General features: G+C 39.5%; 1 protein-coding gene across 2 annotated transcripts in view; it reads right to left on the bottom strand.

Moving 5' to 3' along the window:
• LDAH (lipid droplet associated hydrolase) overlaps positions 1–25607 on the bottom strand; it is a 107084-nt gene extending 81477 nt beyond the window's left edge. The window contains exons 1-3 of one of the 2 annotated variants that reach the window (XM_058836256.1): positions 25475–25529; positions 23936–23996; positions 14346–14504 (exon numbers count right to left, since the gene is read on the bottom strand). In XM_058836256.1, coding sequence (XP_058692239.1) covers positions 14346–14499 — 154 coding nt within the window. In that variant the 5' untranslated portion in view covers positions 14500–14504; positions 23936–23996; positions 25475–25529. Of the gene's footprint in view, positions 1–14345; positions 14505–23935; positions 23997–25474 lie in introns of both variants that reach the window. The other variant, XM_058836254.1, reaches the window with a different exon arrangement.
• Positions 25608–27894: the final 2287 nt, after the last annotated feature.

The following is a 27894-nucleotide window of genomic DNA, read 5'->3' as shown; positions in this document are numbered from 1 at the left end:
TGTTCCACCCACAGCTAACACAAAACGGTACAGAACCATCGACAGTGCAGAGGTGGAACTTGGTGATATTTTAGGAGGTAAATATTCTCCACTTCTATATACTCCAGATACAGGCTTCCAAGAACTAGAACTACTACTCTTTAGTCATCCATATAAGTAGAAATACGAATATTACTTATAAAGATGGATTTGCCTACCTTTCACTTTCAAACATTTTCCTGTTAATGCTTTTTCCATCAAATCAAGATTTTAAATGTCAATTTAAGATAGAACAGTCAGTGGAGAGAGAACAACTTGTACAGAGTATTTACCCGAGGATATCACTGCTAAAGAATAACCTCTATCCTGATTTCACATGATTTCCTATTCAATGCATCATAAAGTCAAACTTGGCCTGTCTTAAAATAAAATAATTAAGATGCTGCACTTCCACAAGAGAAAGTATTCAGACTCGATAAATTTTAACTTATATACAGTGCACCATCAGTGCAACTCAATCAGTTTAATTATGAATGGAAAACAACAAACATATCATGCTCACTAACAAAGGCCATAGCCTCACAAGCAATGACAGCTTTTATGGCTTACAAACTGTCAAGCATTTTAAATTCTTCAGCAACAGAACACATTCATGTCAAATGGAAACCATAATTAAGAGAACATTAGCACTAGATAACCCCATGCAAAAAATGTTCGAGGTTAGGAATGAAGATATTCACCAAAAATATGAAAGAAGTTGTCTGCCCAGAGAAACATAAGTCAAAAATATATACAGCTTGCTCAAAAGAAATTGAGACTAAAACTTAAAACTAGGTAATTTTTAGCAGTTGTGGAAGGGATAGCTGAATTGAGAAAGATTTATTTAAGCAGTACATAGTAAAAGCCAAGACTGGTGGGGAGTGAATAAAAAACTGACATGTAACTAAGTCATCCACAACAGTGACAAGGTTTCTTGCACCTTGCTTTGAAAGAAGTGTTTGGGTTCCCCTCACTGTCCTGTGAGACATTCCCCAGTGTTTCCAGCTGTGTCTCCAGGAGCCTGACCATCCATGGGAGCAGTAGCTGGCACTGAGCTGTGGTGCTTTATGCACTTCTCCAGCAGTTGCTTTTTGCTTGCTCTGGGACCTCAGCAGGACTATAAAGAATAAAGGCAGCTACATGAATACAAGAAGGGAAATACACAGCCAGCAGTGGGTTTACAGAGAACTTTGAGGAACTGGAAAATATGCCAGCAATTACCATAAGTATAATTTTAGAAATAATCCACAGTTTCAGAATTAAGCATATGCCGCAGTATTTACATTATAGTCTTCTGCACTGTAAGAAAAAAAAATATAAAGAGCAGCCACAAATCAAATTTGAAATCCAAGGGTGCACAGCAGGACACATAAAAATCATTTTTGTGGCGATGATTCTCACTGCCTCCTCACAGAGCTGCCAAAGCTCCCAGTTCCAGCTCGAAGAACCTCAGTGACAAGTTCCTTGCTCAAGGAAACTTAATCTGCCTTTGGCGTCTGACCAGCCACCATGGGAGAAGATGCAACTCCCCTATGCTAATGAATGGAAAGCAGCCCATGCAGATGTCAGAAGAATTTAAATGGAGCATGCAAAAAACACAATGATGTTCTCACACTTGGGAGAAAACGGCAGAATCTGACACCGTGGCTGGGGATCAGGCCTTAAAAGGCAAGACACAGGTCTCTCTGACATGCAAAGTTAATGGATTTCATATAAAACACGTCAAATAGCATCTGAGTGACCATCATAAACTCGTCAAAGCAGCTCTCACCTGTTTGCACGTCTCAGGGAATGGCATTCTTCATCATGTATCCCTTTATAGTCCCTAGTCTAGGGGAGTAGCATCAGCCAAGGAGCAAAACACTACAAGGACGTTATACAGAAACACATGTGAAAGCTCTGTTTGATCCTCTCCAATTCTGGAATTGTGAATTTGGCTGGAAAGCACCTTAAGATATTTACTTGGGTTGTGAAAATAGGGAATCTCAGAAGGATTCAGCCAGGTGTCTGTAACACAGCTTATTAGAGTGGTTTTTCAAGAACATTTCACATTTTTCCCTATATATACATACACACATACACTGTTATTAGTTTGACACAGCTATAAAACTTACATATTGGATTTTATAATACACATTCTTTGAATATATTTTACAAAGCCAATAAGCTTGTCTGTTCTTTAATGCTGTCTCACCTTTAGGATAAATGTAAGTTCATTCCCCTCTAAAGAAATCCCACAGACAGTCTGATAAACCTGAATTACCCTAACACAGCTTTTTTTTGCCCAAGTGACAAGAGTACCTGAAGCTTGTGAATTAAAACTACCAGCTAAAAATTGTGACAGTATATACTGGTGTTCCCATAGGAATAATTAACAGCATCTGTTAACATTATTATCCCAGGCAGATAAGATATGAAGTCCAAAATACTGATTTCATCCACTGCAAACCTACTGGACTTTGTAATTTAGCAGTATTGCAAGGGTTGTAAAGTCCACAGATGTATTTCAATAATTACCTCTGCCACCTCAACCAAAAGAGGTACATAAATACAAAAGAAGCCTTGTTTTTAATTTTTTCAAATGTGTCTGTAAACTAATGTTTCTTGGAAGGGAGTTAAACCAGACATAAAATTGAAATAATTGAATTCCCAATGGAATAGCCAATTTTTTACACTTCTCAATGGTAGAACCCAGGATTTTCTACTGCTTACCATTGAATAATTTTTGTGTTATTTTCCCCATAGTAAATGAAAAATTAAAACATTTTGTTAGATCTCCTAGTACACACCTAATGATACATAGTCTCTTAAGTAGATGAAGACAGATACAACTACTTTTAATACCCAGAGGTGGTTGGTCTGATACAATCCATCCTACAACCAGTGCTGGCCAAGAGGCTACTGTGAATTCTGTGCTGGGTCTAGAACTCCCAGTAGGAATTTTTCAGCCAGCTTCGTGGTCTGAAGCAGCATTGGACCAGAAGAAAACAAACCTCCTTCTGAAAGAAAGAGGGAGAACAAAGGAAGTGCCTGAAGAGGAACATGAGACTTGATGTCAAATGGGTTCACAAGAAAGCCTACGAAACATCTGAATAACACAAATCTGATGAGAAAACAGCAGCAGCAGGAAAAAGACAAAGACAGGAAAATAAATAATTCAAACCCAAGATAACCACAAATTATTTGTTTTGTGCAGATACACAGCTCTGAAAATTCGATCGCTTCTGAATAATATACAAGGAGAAAGCAAACAATACACTCAAAAGGCACCAGAAAGAATATTTTCAAATCTGTATCAGATTTGCCTAAGCTGTACCATTGGTAAGAATTAAAAAAAAAAATAAGAAAATGCACAGGTTTGGGTGCTTTGGGGTTATTGGGTTTGGCTATTGCTTGTTTTGTTTTATCAAGGTAGTAACAGACAGGAAACAAATAGCAATAGAGGACACCAAGACAGTTAATTTCAGAAAAAAAGGCCGAAAATGTGTTTCTGCAATTTTTGTGTATTAAAACTTCAAGAATGTCATATTTGAAAACAACAGTCTAATGTAATTTTGTAAACAAATTTTGTATTTGCATCTGCCTTGAGTCTTCAGAAATGCAAGATAAAAGAACATCCTATTCTGAATATGGATAAACCAAGATTTACCAATTCACCTCCTTAGGGAAGGACACTTTGCACTGACACCACTGTATTTATGACTGAGAAAAAAGGGCTTGTATTTGGGGTATTAATACTGGTCCTAAGTAGATGCTCCACCAAGACTTTAACTGAAAGACTTTTTTCAGGAAAACACAAAACACAAGTCACTTCACAAGCACATTTATTTACCCATTCAAGATCTATTGGAAAGAGTTTCTTCCTCTTCAGAGAAGGCTGGATATGAAATATCCAAAACTTAAAGATGGAAGACAGCATTTATATATCGCTATGTATTTACTTCTTCCTATCAGAGTTTTTTAATCCAACAAGGACAATCAAGGTTTGTTTTCAAAAATGGAAATCAGGACAATGACCAAAATCTTCCATCATGCCAGTAACAGGAAAACAAGAGCAAGAGTTACGACAAACTCAGTTTCTGGTCGTACTGTTTTCCATAATCCATATATTGAATGTAAAAGGTCATATTTATTTATATTATAGATTCAGTGATCCATAAGAGTTACTATCTGATAGAAGGAAGACCATGTGTTAACTAGAACCTGAAAGAGGATTTTAATTTTTCATTCTTTTCAGGTACAACTAAGTCAAAATATTTAATATGAAGGCAAATTCATAATAGCTCAGGTATTTCTGGTATCAGCTCCCAGAACGGAAGTACAATATACTCTGCTACTGTAGCTTTAAAGATTTTAAATGCTTTATTTGTACATGATGCACGTGGAAACACTGGACTCCCTTCATAGGTAGGTCCTTCACTATGCAATTTCTTCCCTCCTGCCTCAGACATCCCATGAAGAGAAACAGATCCTTTTTAAAATTTTCAAATCAAGTGAAATACCCTAGAACACAACTTTTCCATAACCCTGGCCAACTCAAGCCACTGCATGCTGCAAGAGAGGGATCACTTCCTCCCCTGATGCTGTTCACACAGCCAGGCAGGAAGGATCCATGCTGAAAAGGCCTCATTAGTAGGGAAAGGACACCAAAAGAAGACTGTGGATTGAGAAATTTCAGTAAGTCACATCTGCCACCCAGATTTAGTGGAGGGAAATACTGTCAAGCACAGTTGGACGTGCAACCATCCTGTCATTACTCTGCCTTCTCAAACTTAACAAGCTCAATTGTGCCAAGCCCCCATCAGAGGTACTTCTGAAACACTGGGAAATTAAAAAAAAAGGCATATTTCAAGCCTAGATCTGACATACAGGCTCCTCTCTGCATGAGGAAGTTTTTATTTTTAATGAAAGACTATTTTTTTTCTGTTCTAAAGACAATGGAAGCTCATGGGCTGACCCAGTAAACAAAGCTCAGCTGTCAGCATATTTTAAAATATTAGTCACAAACAAGTAGTCCATAAGCAGCAGAAATAATAGAGAACAGTATTCTAAGATGTGGATTTTTTAATATATAATGTAGGCTAGAACACACACCTTTCCTTCAGACAGTACTCCACCAGCACGCATGTCTTCTAGACAAACTTTAAATTTTAGTATTCTTTAATATCCACTATGTCTCAGAAAAAAACAGGAAAGTTCATGGACATATTCAAAGTTTTATGTGAACTGAAAACAGAAATCAAATAGGTACAGACAAATTAGTATTGTATGCTACAAACAACGTCCTCAGGAAGTCAAACTACTTACCTTAGTAAGTAAAGGGGAGGGTCATTTGATATTTATTCAAATTTTATAAATAAGATACAAACCAAATAATCAGTGGCTAGTAATACTTCAATTTTCATGGACAAAGAACTCCAGCTTACAGTACCTTACATGCATGCCCACCTCAGGAACAATGCTGATCTTGTAATTAAGTCATGAATATTTGCACTAGAGATAAAGAAACGGCTGGAAAAGTTGGGATGAGTGGCTTTGGAAGTAGCAGGAAATGTGGGTTTCTTGGTTTGTATGTGTTTGTGTGTATGCTTTTGCTCCTGTTCAAAGTGCAAATACACAAAATATGGTGACACATATCCCATGCAAGCATAAGAATAAACACTGTTTTGCAGTGTTTATGTCTCAGTGAAATAGAAAACTGTGCTCTTACTTTCTTACCTGCTGATAGGAACACCAGTCACAGGGAAAGAGAAAAACATTTTGTCTTACTCTATGCACCTCTACCTGAATTGTCATGCTGCACAAACTTTAACTCTACAGTGCAGTCTGTTCTCAGTGATGACTTTTGCATCCCACATACCAATTACTGGAGAGTAAGAAAGCCAATTTTTTTTTCCCCCTAAAAGAAAAAACCCCAAAAAACCGCAATATAAAATATAAATTCTCCACATCAGAATCTGAGAACTCAGGATCAAATGCAAAGAGTTGGCAGCTTCAGCTAGAGCTGCAGTGGAAACAAAAGCAGAAGCCTCAAGGGAGAGGCATTCTCAGTGAATCACTACCACCTGGAGAGGCTGGTGGGCCACCAACTCCTGAAAAAGAAGCCTCCAGACAGAGCATGTGAACTCATGTATGTGCTGAGTGCTGTGGGCTGACACCATAATTTATCAACAGAAAATTCTGTGGCAAATCCAGCTGAAGGAACTCCCACCTTCCCCTCTGACTATCATTCCCACCCTCCTACCACGGCTCACCAGCCCCTGAATTACACTGGCACAACTCTGTGGGGGCCCTGCTGTGAACCCAAACAGGGAACTGTTCCAGCTGTAAAAAGACCCCAGAAATAAATGTATGTATTTAATTCACAGCACGATCTCTCAAAGTATTGTTCTGGCATAACTGAGGGGTGGAATGGCACAGCATGGTGGGAAAGGGAATACCTTATGCCAGTATTGTTGACAAACATTTTGAATTGCGAAATAACGGCCTTAGGAAGTTTTTAAAGTGCTCCAAGCACTAATGTCTTGGATTTCCATTGTCTGGTGAGTCTTAGTGAACACTTTACAAACAGTTTCTAACTTCTTTGCTACTTTACACTCAGGAGCATCTGCCTTATACCTAACTTCATGGTTCTAACAGCTGTATGAAGGCAAGAAGAGCTCTGTGAATGGCCCAGTCTCTTCACTGGCTGCTCACATCCAAAGAGAGGTTCAATTACTTAAGTGTTACCTGCAAACAAAAGCAGGTAATGTAGAGACCTTCCAAGAAAACTCTGATTACGTTATGCTGATCACATAAGATCATAACACAGAGAGGTGGAATACAGGGAAATACACTCTTGAAAATTTTCAGAACACCAGGTATTTTTCTCTGAGCCAGTGTGATGAGCAGCCCAGCTGCTCAAAATTGAACGATCAAGTGGTTGCTTCAATCCCTATGCTGCAGGTAAGGCCATGGTAAAAGAGCATTTCATTTCCCTTCTCTGCAGGAAAGGGCTGCAGATCCACAGCCATTCTCTCCACACAGTAAGGAACAATGTTTTATAGTAAATAATCCAGTCAAGCACAGCATCTGCAGAACTAAGTTAAATTTAAAGTACTGCAAACATCACAGAATGGATGAATGCTGCTGCTAAGATAAAATGCAAAAGAGAAATCATTCCTAAATAAATAAAGTATCTGTGCACACAACAGAAGGAATTCTGCTCAGCTGCTTGGATATGAAGAGCATATAATCAGGACACAAATCAGATGCAAAAGTCAGACTTTTTTTGGTTCCTGCTGATTAGCCACATGTGACTCAAGTGTGCCAGCTGGACTAGATGCCATTCTGAGCTCTATAACCCTCCATATGCCTTGTCAAGAGAGCCAAGAAATCAAACAAGATTTTAAAGCTGATTCCCTGGACCAGATGTGTTAAATAACATCCTCACTTTTGAACACCTAAAAGTTCCTTTTTCTCTGCTCCATTGCTTCATCTAAGGATGGACAACAGAAGCACTGCTCTCCTTGGGATGGTATGATCAAAATAAGCAAAGACAATAGGACTCATGAAACCTTTTATCCTATACTAGTCAAGGTATATGAAGATAAACACAGAAAGCACAATGTCAATATGATGGAAAATATCCACACAGGAAACAACTCGAGATTTAGGTCACCAGAACTATGTGACACAGGATTAAGAAAAGTAAAGTGTAAGTTAGTATATGAACAGCATGTATCTTAGCATGTAGTACAGCAGTATCTCTAGCATGTAGAAGCATTACTTACTTCAACACTCAAAATCCAAAGTTAAATGAATGATTCCTTTAAAAAAGACCTGAAGTACTTTAATGTGGTGAGTTATTTTCCTTCATGTGCTTTGGGTTATTTACTGCTGTACACTGGAAGGTGATACCTGTCCTGGCACAAGAATTTTGCACAGGAAGAGTAGAGCTGCCCGTGGAGCTGGTCAATGATTTAAACATTCCAGGAGAGGAAGTATTTATTGTCTCACTCTATGCAACCGTGCTTCTGTATTAATTTGTTTACTTGGTGTTAGCTGATTTTAAGTGAATGCTAGCTTAGAAGCTTAAGTTATTGTATAATTACAAATACTGTAAAAGTGAATGAAGATTTGTTTGGTGCTTTGGGACACAATCTGTAGATATGACTGGCCATCTACTGATTTTACATCATCTAAGCCAGATGGAAAGGTGGGAACAGACCCCCAGCACTCCCAACCTTATATTCTCTACTCTAATTTGCTTTATCTCACTCCTCCTAATGCAAATAAAAGGCATTTTTATGACCCTCAACAACTAACATAACTAGTTAATCACTGTCACATGGTCTTATAAAACTACTAATTTTTTTTCTGATAAGAATACAGTAGAGAATCACTCAATGCTTACCTGTGCATTCAGAGGAGAGCCTGAAGCCTGTAGTGTCGTATATTTGGCTAATATAGCAATAACTTTGCCAAAACACGCTATTTTTTTTTCCTAATCTTTAGAACAGCTCCCTCTTCTGGCATACTCTGTTTATACTGTATTTAAATAGTATGCTTCATTCCTTAACAATTTTTAATTATTTTTGGTTCCCAACACTTAACAAACCCAGTTTCATTGTTAAGGCTCTCACTGTTCTATACAGCTGTGAGGGCAAACTACAGCTTTCAAAAAGGAACTAATTCTTATCAAGTATTTCTCTATGATTATCCATAGACTTTACTACCTTTTGGAAGTGTCCCAGTATCAACCAAGACCAGAATTCACACATGGACAAGGAGCCTGGATGGCCAGTGCAGGGGTCATATGTGCAGGATCACTGAATTTGGAAGGGATCATTGGAGATCTCTGAGCTCAGCCCCTTCCTGCTCTTGAAGAGCCAGAGCAGGCTGCACAGAGAGTCAAGTTTTGATTATCTCCACAGCTGGAGATTCCAATCTCAGGGCAAGCTACCCTTGAGTAGGCAGAAATGCTCATGGCAGTGGCATTCCTACCTACTGGTTCTACAAACTACCCAGAAATTTATGCTCCTTCCTTCAGCATCTGAATTAGTTTTTTTCATATCAGGCTGGATGAAATTGGGAATTAGAGTCCCTTTATAAAGAAGGTGCCACATCATGGGCTCAGCCTGACCACCCCTTCACCTCCCTCTCTCGCCCAAAAAAATCAACAAACCACCAAGCAAAAAGCAAACAAACAAAGACAAAAACCACCACCAAACTTCATAAGAGCTCTCATAATCCTGCTGATAGTGACAAAACTGCAGAGAACACATGAGGACAGACTTTTTTTCCTGGACGATGCTCTAGTACTATTTAAAAAATAAAAAAAAAATAAAAACAACCAATCACGAAACTAGAAAGAGGAAAAAACTGCCTAATGCATTCAGACAGAACAGGTTCCAACTTCATCACACAACTGCTGCTGGACCTCAACCAGTGACTTCAGGCACAAAACATACATGACCTAGAACTCAGAACTCCCCTTGCCCAGAAGGTGAAAAATCTATTTTCCTCTTAATATGTCTGTCCATTGCCAGCAACATTCCCCTTCCTCCAGTTGCATTTCAAAGGCAAACTGTGAATGCTGCTATGTGCTGGGGTAGGAGACCCTGGCTGCTGACTTGGAAAGTAGTGTCTGAGTAGATGAAGTACCTTCCCCGAGTAACCCAATGGTCTTCACTCCAAAATCAGATTTTGCTTCCCATAAACAGTTCTAATCCATCCACATGAGGAGCAAGACTCCAGTACAGGACTCCACATTATACCCTGGCTAAGGCTGCCAGAAGCTGCACACTGAAACCTCATCTGCTGATACTGGGAGTCCTTACTAGATCCAATTCAGTTGTTGCAGACTAAGTTACAGCAGAAAGATTATGTACCAACAAGGGCATTTAGTCACATAAATTTTGTATAAATCAACGCCTGTTCTAAAACCAAACTGAAGAGAATTAAACATGCTTCAGACAGTTTACTGAATGAGGAAATAGATTCTTTTACCCCTCAGTCTCAGTGGTGACAGTAGGCCCTCTGAAGAACAATTCATTCCAGTAATTGCTGAGCAGAGTGAAAGATTAATAACTTTCAGAAAGCTGGTTTTGTGGGAGCCAAAAAACAAAATACAAAGGAACTAAGCTTCAGGGCTATACAATTAGTTTTACTGCAAAGCATTATAACATAATGATTCTTACTATAACTTTCCTTATTCAAGCGTTGAGGGTGGTGATTGTAAAGTGAAACAGCAGGTGAAAACAAAGCCAGAATTACTGAAAGCTTTTCTGAGTCCCTATGTTACAGTAAAAAATGGAACTTTAAAGACTTCAGAACTAACAGGAACTCTCATCTCAAGAGAGAATATACTAAAGACTTGTCATTATATATATATACTAAGACTTGTCCAGGCAAATTGTTTGCACTGTTTTCACTGCTGAAAAGTAGATCAGTAGTCCTTCAAGTGAAACAACAACAGTGTTGTTGATGTAAATACATATAACTACTCCTAGGAGAAGATGAGAATCCAAGTCCTCAATTTCTGTCATGCATCAGCAATTCTTGACTCAGACAATTAGCTCAGAAGAAGAATCTTTATACCTGAAGAAAGTGTCTGTTTAACTCCTCATAGACCTTAAGTACCACTAACTGACAGTATGAGGTGGTAAAACAGTAAGATGATCCAAAAACCCAGCAGTGATCTAACTGCAAAGAGCATATCAAGAAACTTGACAAAGCATAGGAAGTACTCTGCATGCAGGCTAGAGAACCAGATTCTGAACTTATTTCTGTATATTAAGGAATGAAACTTGTGTAACATGATTTACCACAAAAAAAAAAAAAAGTTATTTACATTATATATGCTTCCCAAGTACAAGACTGTAAACTGCAGTAAAATTGCCTTGTTTACAGCAATGGTAACAAAAATTAGGAAGCCTGGAACAAAGGCATCCCAATGCCTTGCAATGAATTGCAAGAAAAACTTTGAGGAAAAGCAAAATGTCATGAGCTAAACAGTACAGTGGTTTTAAAATCTGTATTTTTTCACAAGACTAAATGTTTCATAAATATTCAGGCACAAATAGATACTATTAAAACAGAAAAAAAAATCCATTACACTTTGTGGATTCTGGTTTTCAGTGAACACAAGCAATGATAAATATTGCTGTAGTAGATTTTCTACGCTGCTGCTAATTTTACACTGAACAAACACTTTAAAAGCGAAAACAGTTCTTTAGGACACAAGAGGAAAAACAGTAATTCCTGTCCTTTCCATAACACCTACATTTCCAGAAAATCATGGACCTGATCCTTTGACTGTAAACATTTAATGTTGTTCTCATGAGTAAATATCATCAATTTTAATAGAAAATAATTCATATTAAGAAAGTCAAATAAGAATATGCATATATTCTGGACAGAGGAAAAACTGGACCTTCTACATAGTAATTACTTTAGTAAACATATTATTACTCCTACTCAGAGGTTTTGTGGGCACAAGAAAAAAATGTAATGAAACAAAAAAGTGTGTATTACACATTTCAACTAATACAGTTGAAAGTCTTTATAAATCTTTATAAATCTTTTAAATACAATAAATCTTTATTACAATTAGAGGTTCACACACACTGCCACTAATAAAAAAAAATTAGCTTGTTGCAGTTAAATGAAATTAAACTCTGCTGCATGTTTTTTCAACTGCTTCAAGCACAGTGAGCTTTCAGTTCTTAGGAGGCAGAATCCTGCCTCATTTCAAGTCAATGGAAATTCTGCCATTGATTTCAGAGTAGAAGAATGTTTTGGAGTTATTTTTTCAAAAAAGTGGGGAGAGGGAGAAGGCTAAATTGGACCAGAGAGGAATCCTCCTTGTTCTGAAGTAACGTGATTAAAACACAAGATGAAACATACAGGATTCATTCTCAAATATCCTGCAACAATGTGACTCCAGCAGATGCCGAGAATTTTGTCATCTTTCTCAATATCCATCTACAACTGTTTGGTTTGACTACATGTTAACAAAATCAAATGCCTGAATTTCATTAGGATTGGAAAAGCATGTACCAGAGCAGTTTAATACACAGAACAGGGTAACACATGCAGGAGGACTAGCCACCCTCAGTTCAGATCGCTCAACGCTTGGCCGTACATGTTCTCTTTTTTAAAGCCAGAGCTGCCCTTGTCTAGATACTGCTTTCCTTGATTTGTGTGCCAAGCTGTCCTTTTGCCCCTCTTCCCCTCATTCCATAAAGAATCTCAACCAGGAATACATGCCTTTCAAGTGTGAAAATTGCTGGACTCCAGAAGGGCTCCACGTTTCATACTCAGGAAGTTATAAAAGCACAAGGGGAATGCTACCTAATCCTGACTGTTTAGGTACATGAACACGTTGCCAGATGACCCAAATGTCTGGATCTCTCCTAAGGCTGTGTTTTTCGCACTGGCAGATAAGCCTTCCTTGAAGGCTAAAATAAGGCATGTAACAGTAGTAAAAAACCCCACCATTTGTTTTATGAGAAGCAAAATTGCACTTTGTTATGTCAGGTCCCACTCAGCTTCCTGCCAGCCACAACAAGAAGCTTAGGTAACTTAATTCACTACTGAGTTTGGGCACCTAAAGTGAAGATAGCTTTATAGTGGTTGCTGAGGTTTTAAATTGTTTTTGCAGTGAACTTCCAGCTTGTTACCAACATACTTCTGAAATAAGAGAAAAAAACATAAATCAGCTGCTTGCAAAAGCCTGAAGACCATGACAGAAGCACTCTGAATATTTCACTGATGTCTATTTCTGAACATCTATCTAATTAAGATGTTATTAAGGAGTCTTCACAGAACTGTTCTGCAGGAAATAAGCTCCATGTAGCCCTGCCACTACATTTTCTTGCATTAAGAATTTCCTATTATAGAGACCATACAGTGACTTAGTACATTTTGAACAGAATAACTTACATGCCTCGTACAGGTACCATGCCTTGGATGCTAATGTTTGACTTTTGTGCTGTTCCCCTACATATCTTTCTACTGATATAATCTAGCTTTACAGATTTATCCTTGTTACAGCCTCTACTATCACCCCAAAGAGAAGGTATCAGTCTGAAGACAGGTGAAAGCTCCAGAACTTGTGTGAAAAAGAAACTCTAAACTTAGCTGTTCAATTAAACCTTCCACAAATGCCTTAACTGAAAGAAAGCAGCAATGGAAAAGCGTGAAATCAGGCTTGTACCTCCGGAGAGGTACTAAAGAGATACTACATAGTATATTTGGTTTAGAAGGTTATTCCCCTCAAAATAGGGACAAGATGTACTCATTGAAGGTTTCTTCTTTTCAGTTAAGGAAAGAATTTAAACTTCACTGTCACTGGCTTAAAAAGTTACTATTCAACTCCTGGAGGTAAAGGCATAAAATCATTTTGCCCAAGGAAACAAACAAAATTTTCCATGGACCTTCCAAAACCCTGAGAAAAAAACCCCTAGAAAAATGCACCTGTGTTCTCTTTCACCACTAAGTAAAGACCAAGCCACACACAGTCCCATGAACAGCAACTAAGTACACTATCAGTGAACTCAAGATGCAGAAAAATCAGAGAAGTCATTTTTTTTACCACTCATTCTGGGGGAAATAATAGTATCCAGTACATTCAAATAAACTACAGAAAGCATCAGAAATCTGCAAACTGTAAGGCAGTGAGAGTCACAGTATCTGTGCTTGAGTGGGCTCACTCTCTACTTTTGCTAAGGACAGAACTCTTACAGTTCATTGGTACACTTCAGAGAAATTAGGATTTCTCCTAATTAATTTTAACATTAAATGCAAGTTTAGAGCTCTCATTTTAAGACAACCACATTTAAATACAATGAAGAACTGTAAAATACTCACCGAGTTTAATAGGGTCAGCAAAAAAATTCACGTGCAAAAATCTAAGTTAAAAACTTTTACTATTAAAAAAAAAACTTAAAGAAACAATTGGATCTAGAATTTTTCCGTAACTTTTATCTGTCAGTTGGCACACAGCTGACGTTGTAGTAACACATCAAGGTGCAAGAGATAAACAGAAGAGCAATGAAAACAAACAAAAACCCACAATGCTCTCAGTAAACCACCACCATGAAGAAAATGAGTAAGACATCATAATTTCTAAGTACTGCCTTCTGGCACTATTAAAAATAAAGGTAGCAATAGCAATCAAATGTAACAAAGAAATTTCACCACTGCAGTATTACTGATTCTTTTGGCCATATGCATGAGCCAAAATTTACCACTTATATAGCAGAGATTTTTGAAAATTAAACTGGACATACCCCTTTCAATCAACAAACTTCTAGACTTAAGCAAAAAAAAAAGACCCTTACCAGGAATAATCATGAACAAGAGCCTGGGTAGATTTTTACTTTCATCTTTTGAGAGGTCTTTCCAGGGCCCACACTTTAAGACATGGGTAGCAGCTCCACAACAGTAGATAAATTCTTCATGTAAGGGTACTGGCTCTTCTGACCCCGACCCCATGCTTGCTGTTAAGCAGAATAAGATACTGTTATAACAGGTCAATACTTGCAGAGTTGTTTCTTTGCTATTACGCCTTCCCCCAGAATAATTGAAAAAAAAACCATCCAAACCACCCCACCCCACCAACAGCTGTCATATCCAGTAATCTGAGGCCCAGTTCAGTATTTGATGTCTGAAGGGGTTGTAAGAGTTGATACATGTTACTACTATATGAGAGAAAGCATCTTTTAGTTTCTGTCACAGAAAGACACAATGATGAACTGGACAGTAAGTTCTGTTCTACTAAAGGCAAATAATTTTAAATTTCTTGTTCATACTGTCCACTGAAAATATTCATCTGAAATCTGTTTGAAGGCAAACAAATGAAAATATACCAAAGAAACAGAACTAATACATGAATGTCTCTGCAAATTCTGTGTGCCTCATAATAAAACTGCATATTGCAGCATAACACCATGACCTTTAACCATCAAATAGTTAAATAACTACTACCTAATATTAAATAAATATGAACTATTAAGTTAAATAATAGAGACAAAATTTGATCTGCACTTAGAATATTCAATGAAAGAGCTGTCACAAACTCAGACTAGCACCTCATAATGTAATCAAGAGTAAGCAAACTGATATCTGGTTTATAAACTATTCACTATCAATCACTACACAGGACAAACAGGTTGGTGTACCTATTCTGAAGCATGATGCTGCAGTGAAAGATGCAATGGTAACCACGAGGGCAAAGGTAAGCTGCATAAAACAGTGGTGAAACCAAAGTAAAGGAGAAAGGACCACTGCAGCAGATTTGACACATAGGGTTCCACAAAATCTTAAGAGACACACCCCAAGGTGTCCATGGCCAAGACTACTGTGAGGCCACTCTCTATCCTTTCCAGTAAGCCACACAGACATTGAAAAAAGCTACCCAGGAAAATGGTGGAAGCATTCAAAAAAACGTGTTGATGTGGCTCTTGGGGACATGACAGTGATGAACATGGAAGTGCTGTGCTAACAGTCAGAGCTCTTTTTCAACCTTAACAATTCTATGATTTGGAAATATGTCTGGAAACCGCAAAAACAGGCAACCACCGTGTCCACATTAGTGTCCAGGGAGCTCTAGGCCAGTCAGCCTCATCTCAGTTCACAGAAAGGTATAAAAAAACCCAAACAACTGCTCCAAGTTGTACCCAAGAACATGAAACAACCATTAATGTACCAACAATGTCTTTCAAGGATCACTATTGGGCAATAAGGTTCAGTGTCTCCACTGAACACCTGCACAGAGGACAGGAGCTACTCTCAGAAGGGTCATGCAAAATGTCAGGGGAAGACAAACAAACTGAATGAAACACTGGAGAGCAGGGCTGCTATCCAAATGGACCCTGACAGGCTGGAAAGGTGGGAACTACATGAAAGCCAAGGGCAAATGCAAAGTCCTGCACCATGGGTTCAGGTGAGGGCCCAAAAACTAGTAAGTGGCTTTCCAAAGAAGACACAAATGATTAAGCTGAAAATTATTCAGTAACGAGCCCCTGTAACCATCAAGCTTAAGTACAAGGCTGCACAAGGAATAGCCTGCAATCTCAGAATGTGTTTAACTTCTGCTGCTTGGCATTGGAAAGACTGCATCTGGAGAACTATGTCTAGTTTTAGACTCCTCAGACAAGCAAGACATCCGTATACTGGATAAAACCAGTTAGATTATATGGATGCTGAAGCATACGATGTATGTCCAAAGGACAAGGAAAAACAGTCAAAAGTTACAGTGAAGGAAATTCCAATAAGAAAGGCTTCCCCCACATACACAATTAGGTGTATCAGATAATGAAAGTTGCCCTGAAAGGCAGGACCATCTCCAACTGGACAATGCTTTCAGCAACCTGACCTGCTTTGACCTTTTTCAGAAAGAACCTGGACTAGATCTTAGGGATAACCTACAAAGTTGGATGTTTGTAAATTCATGAGTCTGGTATAGATATACCAAAAAGTGCCAATTGCAAGGATGCTGTTTATCAAAAAACACTGTAAATGAATGGAGGTCTTAATGGTTGAGGATGAAAATGTATTTAAAATCATAGCCATTTTCCATCAGAAAAGGCAAGAAAAAGCACCCAAGGCAGATCTGGTTCAGCTGAGTCCACAGAAAAAAATCACCAGAGCATGTACTGTATAAATTCCTCTAATCACATAAAGAAAAGATGTTAATTCAGAATAAGAGACCAGTCTGCCAAGAGCAAATCATGTTCAAGCAATACAATTGCCCTCAATTATAAAATGCCTGGCTATAAGAATGAAAGAAAACATGTAAATGTAATGCACACTGCCTTATTGAGAATTTTGGCACTGTCTCCCACTGCATTCTTTTTTCCAGGCCAAGGAAATGTAGGCTGAATAAACTGACTTGCATAGTTTGAAAAGTAACTGAACAAGCTTAAAAGATAAGCAACTCCTGTCTGCCAGCTGTCAAGTAATCTTGGGTTAATACTGGAGCCTATAATACTCAGGATATTCATCAGAAACATACCTGTAACACTGAACTCAGCTCTGTTCAACCACACAATGTCAAGAACACAAGAAAACTTGGGAAGGTCAAGTAAATAACTAGGCTAGAGGGAAAGCTTTATGCACTGTGCTTTTTCAGTCTCCCATACTGTAATCAAATAGCAACCTAGATCCATTTGAATGAGACTTGCAAAAGCAGCATAGCCAAACCTTTCTTTGCAATGGAAGACAGTAAAACAAGAGGCAACAGCCACAAGTTATGTCTTGACACTCCAAGGCATCTTAAAAAAACTAATTGCTAAGAAGGCAATGGATGATTGCTAGGAAGGCAGCAGAACCTCTCTTGGAGATTTTAAAGATTCAGTTAGACAAAACAGAAATGTTGATCTCAACAGAAAGATGGATGAATTCTTCTCCGGAGTTTTCCACAAATCAACAGCTTACAATTCTTCTGGCCCTAAAACAGAATTAAAAAATGAAACAGGAGGTACAACAAGGATCTCAAGCAAGTTTTCTAATACCTTAGTAAATGCAGTTTCATGAACATAGTACATGACAGTAACAAAGTATTTAGGTCAGACAAAAGGAATCCAAACTAGACCAGCCCCCAAAAATATAGGAAACTTAAGTAGATGTATTCTATTTATTAGCTGTACCAGTTTAAATAAAAGAAGAAACCCTGCCCTAATAGGTGATTTTACGTGACTGAATTCAACACTAGAATGCAAAAGAATAACTGAAAAAGGGCAAAATTCCTTCAACTGCCTTCTACTTTAAGGCTCTGACAATTTCTACAACATTATTCCCACATGAGAATCACCCAGACCTGATGTAAGCTCTTTGATCTGCAGACTGGAACTTATGCTTACAGTTAGGAACTAGAAAGGGACAGACTGACCAACCTGGAAAGAAAACTGCAAAGAGAAACAATGGAAGGTGGGATTACATGATGTGAGAGATGAGGTATGACATGATACACAATACCCAGATCTCATCAAAGATTTATCAAGACAAACAAAAAATAATGGATGCCAGATTTTCTCAGGGAAAGCAATAAACACAGGCCAAAGACTTTGCAAGCTGTTGTGACATATGTCACAAATCTTGACCAATTCTCTGTAAGAAAAGCAGCAGCAGCCAGTAGCACATAAAAATGAAACACTTCTTCATTGTACTTTCTAGAATAACTCTCTGACAAAGTTGTATACCAGCCCCTTTCACACCAGCTCTGAATTAGTAAATAAAAACTGTTAGGCATTATTTGTAAAAATTAACAAAGCTAAAAAATTAACACTATGGACACATCAAACAAAGCAATGTAGTTATATAAAGCAACACTCTAAAACCAGTGAAGTGATTAGGCGGCCTTTTTTTAAGTGATCACTTGATGAGCTACCAATATGATGCCTTCAATTTATTTTGTTCCTGGGTCATTCCCTCCATGCCCCTCAAGGAGTAAAACAGCCAGGAGAATTTCACCGATAACTGTAGAAAAGTATCAGTGACACACACAGAAATGGGGTACAGCTTACTCACACTTAGGGTTCTAATGATAAAAAGCTGAAGTGCAGAATGAAAACTGGAATCACTCCTCAAGTCTGAACCTTATTCAGAGACAACACATGAGGGACTGTGCAAAGACGTAAGGAGGGAGAAACCTAGTTTTAAGAACTGGATCTACCTGCAAGACCCTGTAACATTATGTTGTCATTAATAATCTTGTAGCCATGACCAAAAAGTATGCACAGACCCAGTGTTAGGGATGCATGGAAAATAACTTCTGGGTACCTGTTCTGTACCAAACAAGTGGTCCCTTGTCACTGCCTAACATTATAAAAGCAGTTATTGAGACAGCTATTCATCAAAGCAGGACAGGACTCACAAATCAAAACTGTTAGCTTGGAAAGGTCCATTTGAGGACTCAAATCAGGAACAGATGGAATCCCCACCAACCTTATTCCAAAAAGGTGCTTTGCTCTGAAATGAATAATTTGAAAGAGTTTTGGAGTTAGGGAATCAAGAAATTGGAAAATTTTCAGATCCCACAATGATACATTGGTCTGGCACAAAGTTATTCAATGTATAGGATGATCAAAACTCTGAGGAAATGGATTAGGTTAGGCCCACCATAACTTTTAACCTATCTTTATATGTCACTGTGAGTTATAGCTTTGAAAAGCTCAGCATGTATTAAGGACGAAAAAAAATAATAAAATAAATAAATAAAAAGAAGAAAATTAAAGCGCTTCTGTTAATTATCATAATGGAAATACTATAGTGCTCTTGGCCTTGACTTCTCCACTACTCCCAAGAAGGTGAAAAACCAAATTAAAGACTTCCATGGGGATCAGGCACACTGGCAACCTTTATGAAAGCAATCACACCTCTGAAAGCATCAATTGTTGGTCTACAGCACTTAACAGTCGGTAAGTGGATCTCACGTTTCACTACAGTTCTGGCAACAATGCTCGAAGTTTGATGCCTGGTCTCTTTATCCTTTGGCAATCACAGACCAAAGGTTGTCATAAAACCCCAGTTATGTTTGCCCAGTGCTCCGAGAGCAGAGTCCATGTCCTTTGTTACCAGCTAGATCAAAGATCCTTCATTTGCTGTCACAGTTTAACACCTGGTTGGAAACACAGAGCACTGGAATGGGAGCGAACTTAAAGGAAACCCTGAGAAGTCACCCTGGTGTGGCCAAGGGTCCCTGAGGCTTCACACAATACCAGCTACTATGAATGTATCCAAAAAAAATGAAGACATAACTTTCTAAACATGGAGTATGTTTTATCAAACACATTTCAGGATACAGTGGAAGAGGTCAAACATATCATGTCCTGCCATTCTGTTTAATCACACCAAAATAACTTTCACTTTTTCAAAAGTGAACTGTTGAGAGCTACGAACATGAAAATGAACCCAAATGAGTACATGTTTTTTGTCTTGGTTTGTTTTTTCTTAAAGTAACTTAATAAGCACAACTAACATGGATTACAAGAAAGTGGTAGCTATTCCCCCAGCAAATTCCCAATTTCCCAGTCAATATGCAGGCCTGATGATAAAGCTAAGACTGTCCATGACCTCAAATGAAATAAGCAAGAAAACTGTTGTTTAAAGAAACAAATCTACTCAAGGAAGTAATGATAGTTTCATTTGCATGAAAGCAAAGAGGATGGCTTAATTTGGTGTACTATGAAGCATTTTCCAGAACAGAAAGTGGGATTTTGGGAAACCTTTTAGTCTCAAAGGAATAAGCTGTTCATTTGTACAGACTACTGAAATTTACTGGTGAAATAAAGTAACTTTCAAAGACTGCTTTCCCTCCAAATACTGCACTGAAGTACTGGATCCAGAGGAAAAAAGGGGCTTTCAGAACTGAAATCTCACAGGGGACTAAACAGAAGGTGGTAGGCATGAATAAAATGTGGGTATAATAAATATACTTTATATTCTGAGACTAAACTGCAATGTTAGCAAAACCTCATTCAAACAGAGTATCTGTGCAAAAGAACATAAAAAGCTGCTGCTGAAGTACAATGTCTACATGGTAAGAAAGGTTTCCAGGGGAAAAAACTACGCCAGGTCTCTTCTGACCAACAAATTTCAATGACACAGCAATCTCATGTCAAGAGAATCTTGTCAATAAATTTTCCCAGCTTTTCATTGCATTAGAAAGTCAAAGAGAAAATGAATCACTTTGGAACTGATAGCACGAGAAAACTGTCACAAATACAGTAATGTTTGCAAAGTATGTAATTTGTTAATTTGAATCATGTTGAACATCAGTATTCTGGGAGGCACTGGGCAAAACTGAAATGTATCACCACGATTACAGACTGGGTTAAAACTCATCTGAAGTTAGAGGTGGGAATGTTACACTTCATTAACAACATTAACATTAACCCATCATGCTTATGTTTGGATACAGAGAGAAGAAACATCCCTGGTCTCTAAACTTCATCATGTTCAAAAGCAAACAGTTATGTGAATTACGGGGGAGAACACATGACCTTTTACAAGGTATTGCTTCAAAGGAAAGAGAAATATCAAAATATACTAAAAAAAAAGAAAAAATAAGAGTGAAGGAACAGGTTATCAAGGACACATGGACAAAAATAAACTGAAAATAGCATTAAGAGAGAGGAAAGATATACAGGCAAATAAGCTTGCTTGTGGTCTAAGAGTTTGGAAAAAAAACACTTGCTCACTAAACAGAGATGATGCTTCTTTACGATGTAGTTCCTATTATCCCTAGGGAAAATGAGAACTTTTAAAGAAAAAAAACAACCAAACAAAAAAAACCTATATGGCTCTTCAACCATATGTTCTATACTCTTATTTTTTCTCCTACATCAAAAGAACTACAGGGCCCACATTTCTGTTGGACAGTTGTTTAAGTAATACAGGTAATCTGCCCAACGTTTAATGAAACATAAAAATACAACAATTTAAAGTAACAGCAACATACATATTCATTTAAACCACAGCTCCCATAAGTTTAGCATTTGAAGAAACATCCATCTTTCAGCAGCACTAATAACAGGCAAAAGCACAAAGAAGCAAATCTATTTCATCTCATATTCAATAACTCCTTTTCCATCTCCTGTCAGAATAAGATTCACTACTTCATGGAGAGCATTAATCTTCTGTCTTGTCAAGTAATGTGAAGTTCAAAGAGCATAATGAATACAAGCAAGAAGCAGATACCAAATTAAAAAAAAAAGTCCACAAATACAATTAGCATCATGCTGCCCTTGATTTGGCTTCCTTTCCTATGCTTTTCAGCATAAATCTCCCCAAGGAACTATCCCTTATTTCCTTGTTTCTTCCACATTTCCATGTTGGTTACTCTCCTTTAACCTAAAATATGCTCCAAATTCAAAACACCCTTTTCTTCTCATTTTATTATTTCAACTTGCATATGTTCTAACGTCAACTGTTATCCCACCTTCATCTTAGCTCTCCAGCTGCTGCTGGTTTTCTTGCTTTCTAATGAGGACATAAAAGAATTGGTCAAAATCCTATCTACTCAAAGTAGACCAACTTACTAGCTACAGCTGAGTTCTCCAGTAACCCCTGAACCCATACTCGCTGCTTACCACCTCCTCTTTTTGTTTCCTGCAACAGTTTTACATTCTGATACTCAGCCACTCACCTAAACAGGTTAGGAAGGCACTGTAAGCAGAGACATGAAAACAAACTGAAGCAGACTGTATGGAGCTCTGTGCAAAGCATAATCAGGAGAACCAATGGACAGGAGACACAAGTAACACCGGTAGCATTAGATCCCCTTCCGAGTCACTACAGTAACATAGTTGTCTGTATTACTGATATGAGGCCTGGAGTCCGAGTCCTTCCCAGTACGAAGCACTGGTTCTGCTCATCAGAAGGACAGGACAGGGAATTGAACAGCCAGGCTGGACACAGTGGTGCAGGAGCCAGGAGGTTTCTCTAGAACTAGTGCTGCAGAAAGGCCTGCACATGCCAGTGCTCTGACATACAGACCTACAGTTCTAGTCACAAGAGGATCCAAACACAATCCACCAAGCTGGGAAAACTGCAGCTTGTTCTTCACTACACCAGTAACCCCTGAAGTTGCTCTACGGCAGCATTTTGCAGAGGGGCCCAGCTTTTCCCATCAAGATAACTCTGCTAAATCCTGGTAACTCATGACTATGAACAAATACATTCAGGAACAAAGCCTGTGCTCATCATAGGTTCAAGTAAGAATCCAGTTATGATCTGGTACGCATTCCCAATTGGTGCTACAATTTCTTTCAGGATGTAAAATTTGAGGAATCAGACTTCTGCAAAAAGTTTGTATCACAAGTGTTTTGGTTTTTTTAATAACTAAGGATTTGAATAAATAATTGGTCTAAACAAAGGACAATGGGAGCAGAATCCAAACAGAAGCTGGAGATGAGATGGAAAAAGGAAAGAACTAAGTGAACAGCATGATAGCAGGAGGAGGAAGCAAAGATACTGAAGAAAGAAACAAGGATAATGATGAAAGAAACCCTGCCAAACTTGAAGTTGTGGCATCATTGGTTAGACACTGTTCTGGCACATCAGGATTACCTAACATATGGTAAGAAGGCACCATCACACTACATAAGGTAGTTGTGCAACCCCAGTGAGCTAAATAAGCAGTTCTCATTCATTTTGCCAGTGACTATGTAGTCAGGCTTGTATTCAGTGTGAAAATTTCAATTTGTTTCATGCTTAATTTCTCTTTAAGCTCGGACATTTCATATTACACTTTTTTTTTTTCTATTAAGAATACCAGAATAACTTACTTTTCCCAGTATAAGCTGTTTACAAGCCTCACAAGTCATCTAAATGTCATCATTCAACAAGTAAGCTAGAATCCAATGTTGTCAAAAATTTCACTGAGAATTCAGTATCTGCACAGTGGTTTGTCGAGAGCAGAAAAAACACAGCCACATCGCTATTGAGAGCACACCTGATTTAAGTAAGCAAAAATTACCTGTCCTTCATATCCTGCAAACATGTTTTCTGTACAAATGCATACATAGCATGCTCTAAAGCTGAAACCTTGAAATTCTGATTGTAATACTCAGAAAAAATAACCTAGACATCATCCAAAATCAGGACCACCCCTTTTTCCAGACAAGGCGCCCTCATTACAACAAACCACAAGAATGGGAAAATAAAAAGTTTAATTTAAAAGAAATCAAAGCTATCAATTAAAAACAAATAAATAAACAAACAACAACCAGCAGTGAAAACAGTACAGTTATGAAGCTTTAGCATAAATATTGTCAAATGTACTGTTAAATTCTTTGGCTTAGCAGTCATATTGGAAACTTTGTTTTACCATTACCCATACACAATTTATTGTAATTGTCCTTGTGAATCAATTAAAGCAGATCATACTACATAGATGTAGCAGAAAGTGTGTCGAAAACCAACAGACCTTACTGGATTTTTGACCCTCAGAACTTCTTGAGGCTGGATGTTTGGAAAGCCAGAGCTACCTAGGGTCAAAGGCAAGGATGAGTCAATGGCGAAGTCCACAGTGAATCTTTAAGACCTCAGCACATCTGTTCCAGAAAGTTCCTGGACTGCACTTTGTTGCAAGCTGAGTGGATACTCACAGAGTGGGACTAGGTAAAGTAGATTCATACATGCTTGCCTTTTTCAAAGGCATCTGCTTAGGGTACTGTCCAAGATTCATAAAAAATCACTGACTTTGACTGCTTTGACATAAACCTTGTAGTAAGTCAATGAGAGAAAGTATAAAGTCTTAGCGTCGTTCCCTACCCAGGTGTGGAAATGTGTGACTACTTCCCTCATTGACATCATAAGCAAGTGTCACAAGCAAATAGGAAGCTGCAATAATCACAATTAGTAATTGAAGGCTTCTAGTCTCTGAAACACACAGAATACAGATGCATATCCAGACTCCGGCCCATGTGGATGGACTCTCAAACCTTAATTGGGCATCATAAAGTCCAAGAGGGCCAGGAGTACATAACACCTAAAAAAATAACAGTCTGCATAATTCAAGCCACTCAAGGCTTTAATATTATAGTTAAGTTGCAAGAAAATAAGCTGTTTCTTCATTTTTGCAACAAAAAACTTACCACTAAGAAAGCTCTCAACAACTGTCATGCCTCAAAACAGCCCTTCATCATTATCCTAATTTGTTTCACCACATATTTCCATGCCAGCATTTACTTGCTTCCTGAACCTGCTGCTCACCCTGTCTGGCACAGGCACCTCTTCTCTTGTGTAATGAATACAGGCGTGAAGGTGGGTGCTGACAGTGATGATGCCCTGGGACCAGCAGTGACAGCAAACCTGACAGACAGCACAGTCCTGAAGGAGGGTGTGAGCCTGCAGGATTCCTTGCTTTTCCAAAGCAGTAGTTCCTCTTCTAAAATATGCCTCTTTCCACTTAAAAATCTCATCACATATGTAACTTTTAAGAATTTATAGTTTTATTTTCCTCTTTTCCTATTTATAGGCCCTTCAGGTCACAGACTTTTCCCTCGTTTCTTGTTTTGTAACATGCCACCAAGATAACAAGCATCACTCAGCTGCAAGAGATGCTTCACAGGAACAAGTGCTAACACATAGAAAAAACACTACAAATAGCATCACCTCAGTTATTTTCTGGAAAAGGAAACACCACTTAGGACTCGTTTCATTAAGTCTCCTTCATGACAAAACAAATCAAGGGAGAACGTAAGAAGCCCTTCTTTCTGCATGGCATGTATGAGTCCATCCTCAACCGCCCGCCTAGAGATTACCAACGTTATTCGGAACAGGTTCCTTATAGACCTGGCACCCGACACAGCCGGGCTGGCGGCACCTCCCTCCTGGGCGAGGCTCCCAGTCAGCCCCGCACGGCGGCGGGGGGCGACCGGCCGTGGGCTCGGGGCGGCTCTCGGACCCGGCACAGGGACAGAAGAGGCAGGGGAGGGCAGGGCAGGGCCGCTACGACACGTACCTTCCCCGTTGGCAGACTCCCCGGCTCCCGGCACGGCGGCGGCCGGCGCTGTCTCTGCCGACACCGGGCGGAAGCAGCCGGCGAGGAGGGGCGGGGGCGGCCGGGCCGCTCCTTCCGCCGGGGCCGCGGGGCGCGCTGAGGGCGGGCCCGACCCGCCCCGCGCCGCCCGCGCCATGAGGGCGGCGGCTGCGACCCCCATGAGGGAGGGGACCGCCCTTTCTACCCAACCCTTCCTACCCAGCCCTGCCCACCCGGCGTCGGGAGCCCGCCACCCGCTTGGGAGTGGCAGGAGCAGGATGGGAGATCATCCCGGGACGAGCGTCTTGGTTTTCTTCTGCCTGTCATTCACTCTTTCTCAAACCTCACAGTTTCTTTGGGAATTCTGGCAAAGGAGAAAAGGAATAAGTAGTCTTGAAAAAGCAAAATGGGATGGGGCGCCTAAAAAATTTCAGAGAACGGAGTAGGCAAGTGCAGGCTTATCCTTCAACATGTTCGAAGTCTAGAATTGTAGAATCACCAAGGTTGAATCATCTGGTCCAACCATCAGCCCAGCGCTGCCACTGCAACCCCAAAACCACTGAACCACATCAGGCCGGCACCAGATCCAGACACCTGCTAAACACCTCCAACGAGGGTGACTCCAATCCACCACTTCCCTGGGCAGCCTAATCCAATGCTTGACCACTCTTAACGGTGAATTTTTTTTATTTTTTTTTCTAGTATCTGATCTGAATCTCCCCAGTCTGTTTAAGGCCATTTCTTCTGGTCCTCTCACTGTAGGCATGGTAGAAGAGACTATCACGTCCTGGTTTTAGAGAGCAAAGAGGACTCCCCTGAGTCCTCTGGAGACTGAACTCCCTCAGCTGCTCCTCATAGAGCATGTCTCATAATGTTCTCTGGACCTTTCACCAGCCGTGTTGCTCTTCGCTGGAAATGCTCCAACACATCAATGACATTTTTAAAATGAGGGGCCCAAAACAGCACAGCACTGGAGGTGCACACTCACCAGGGCCTACTCCTGCTGGCAACATTGTTCTTGATATGGGCTAAGATGCCATTGGCCTTCTTGGCCACTAGAGCGTGTCCAGGGCTCAAATTGAGCTGGCTGTCATCCAGCACCCTCAAAAGATGTTTCCCTTAGCTGCATCTAAATGTGGAAACTCGACCAGATCACCTGGACTGTAGCAACACACTAAAGCACACACATACCTCCCCCCACCAAAAAACTTAAAAAAAAAAGAAAAAATAGTTTTGAGGATCAACTTGTGAAAGAGCACTATGCAACTAGCAACAGGACAGGAAGACATAGACCTAAGCTGTGCCAGGGGAAGTTTAGGTTGGACATTAGGAAGAAATTCTTCACAGAAAGGAAGGTTAGACCTTGGAACAGGCTGCTTGGGGAGGTGGTGGAGTCACTATCCCTGAAGGCGTTTAAGGAAAGACTGGACATGGCACTCTGTGCTATGGCCGAGTTGACATGCTGCTGTTAGTTCACAGGTTGAATGCAATGATCTCAGAGGTCTTGTCCAACCTAATTGATTCTGTGAATATAAAAAAAAGTAGCAGTAATTTTTTTCCCTAAGCACCAGGACCCACCAGGACAGAGTCTGTGTGCCTGCTTGGTAAGGTGTGAAAGGAACTCAGGGAAGATGTAGTGAATAAACTAAACTCCATGCTTATCAGAGAGGAGCTCAGGGAGGTTTTCATGCTAAAATGCTGCTTTTTGGGTGGAAGTGTTGGAAGAGATGTTTCCAGTTGAAGCCAGGGTAGCAGGTAAAAATAAATAAATTGAATAGTAGGAAATTGGCAAGACTGGATGGTGTTTATTCAAGAGTTACACAGGGATTCTGACATGAAGCAGCTGAACTATCAGTAATCACATGCTACTAGCAGTAATCACATGCTACAGGAGGTGTTGGAGGACTGAGGAGTACTGGGGAGTACCACCTCTAGCCAAAACCTGAGCAGCTTCAAAAGGAGTCCCTAAAATTCGTATGCATGTTGATCAAATCAGTGGGAAGAATAACAAACACAGGAGAAAGGGGAATAGCAATAGCTGTGATGCACTTGAGAGCAGTCAGCTTTGTTTTCCATGGAGGGACATGGTGCCTTAGAAATCTGTGGGACCCTTTGGAGGAGCCAAGTGACCTCATTTGCCGAGGCAAACCAGGCCAATGAGCACAGAATCACAGAATCATAGAATCATAGTATATTCTGAGTTGGAAGGGACAAACCTGTATCTCCACGTCCAATTCTTGGCCCTGGACAGAACACTCCAAGAATCCCACAGTGTGCCTTAGAGCATTGTCCAAACATTTTTTGAATTGTGACAGTCTTGGTGCTGTGACTACTGCCCTGAGGAGCCTATTGCAGTCCCTACCATCCTCTGGGTGAAGAACCTTTTCCTAACATCCAGTCTA

The sequence above is a fragment of the Poecile atricapillus genome, chromosome 3, assembly GCF_030490865.1.
Source record: "Poecile atricapillus isolate bPoeAtr1 chromosome 3, bPoeAtr1.hap1, whole genome shotgun sequence".
Classification (NCBI taxonomy): Eukaryota; Metazoa; Chordata; class Aves; order Passeriformes; family Paridae; genus Poecile; species Poecile atricapillus.
Note: the sequence above shows the minus strand (reverse complement) of the source record. Positions and strands in the feature narration are given on the sequence as shown.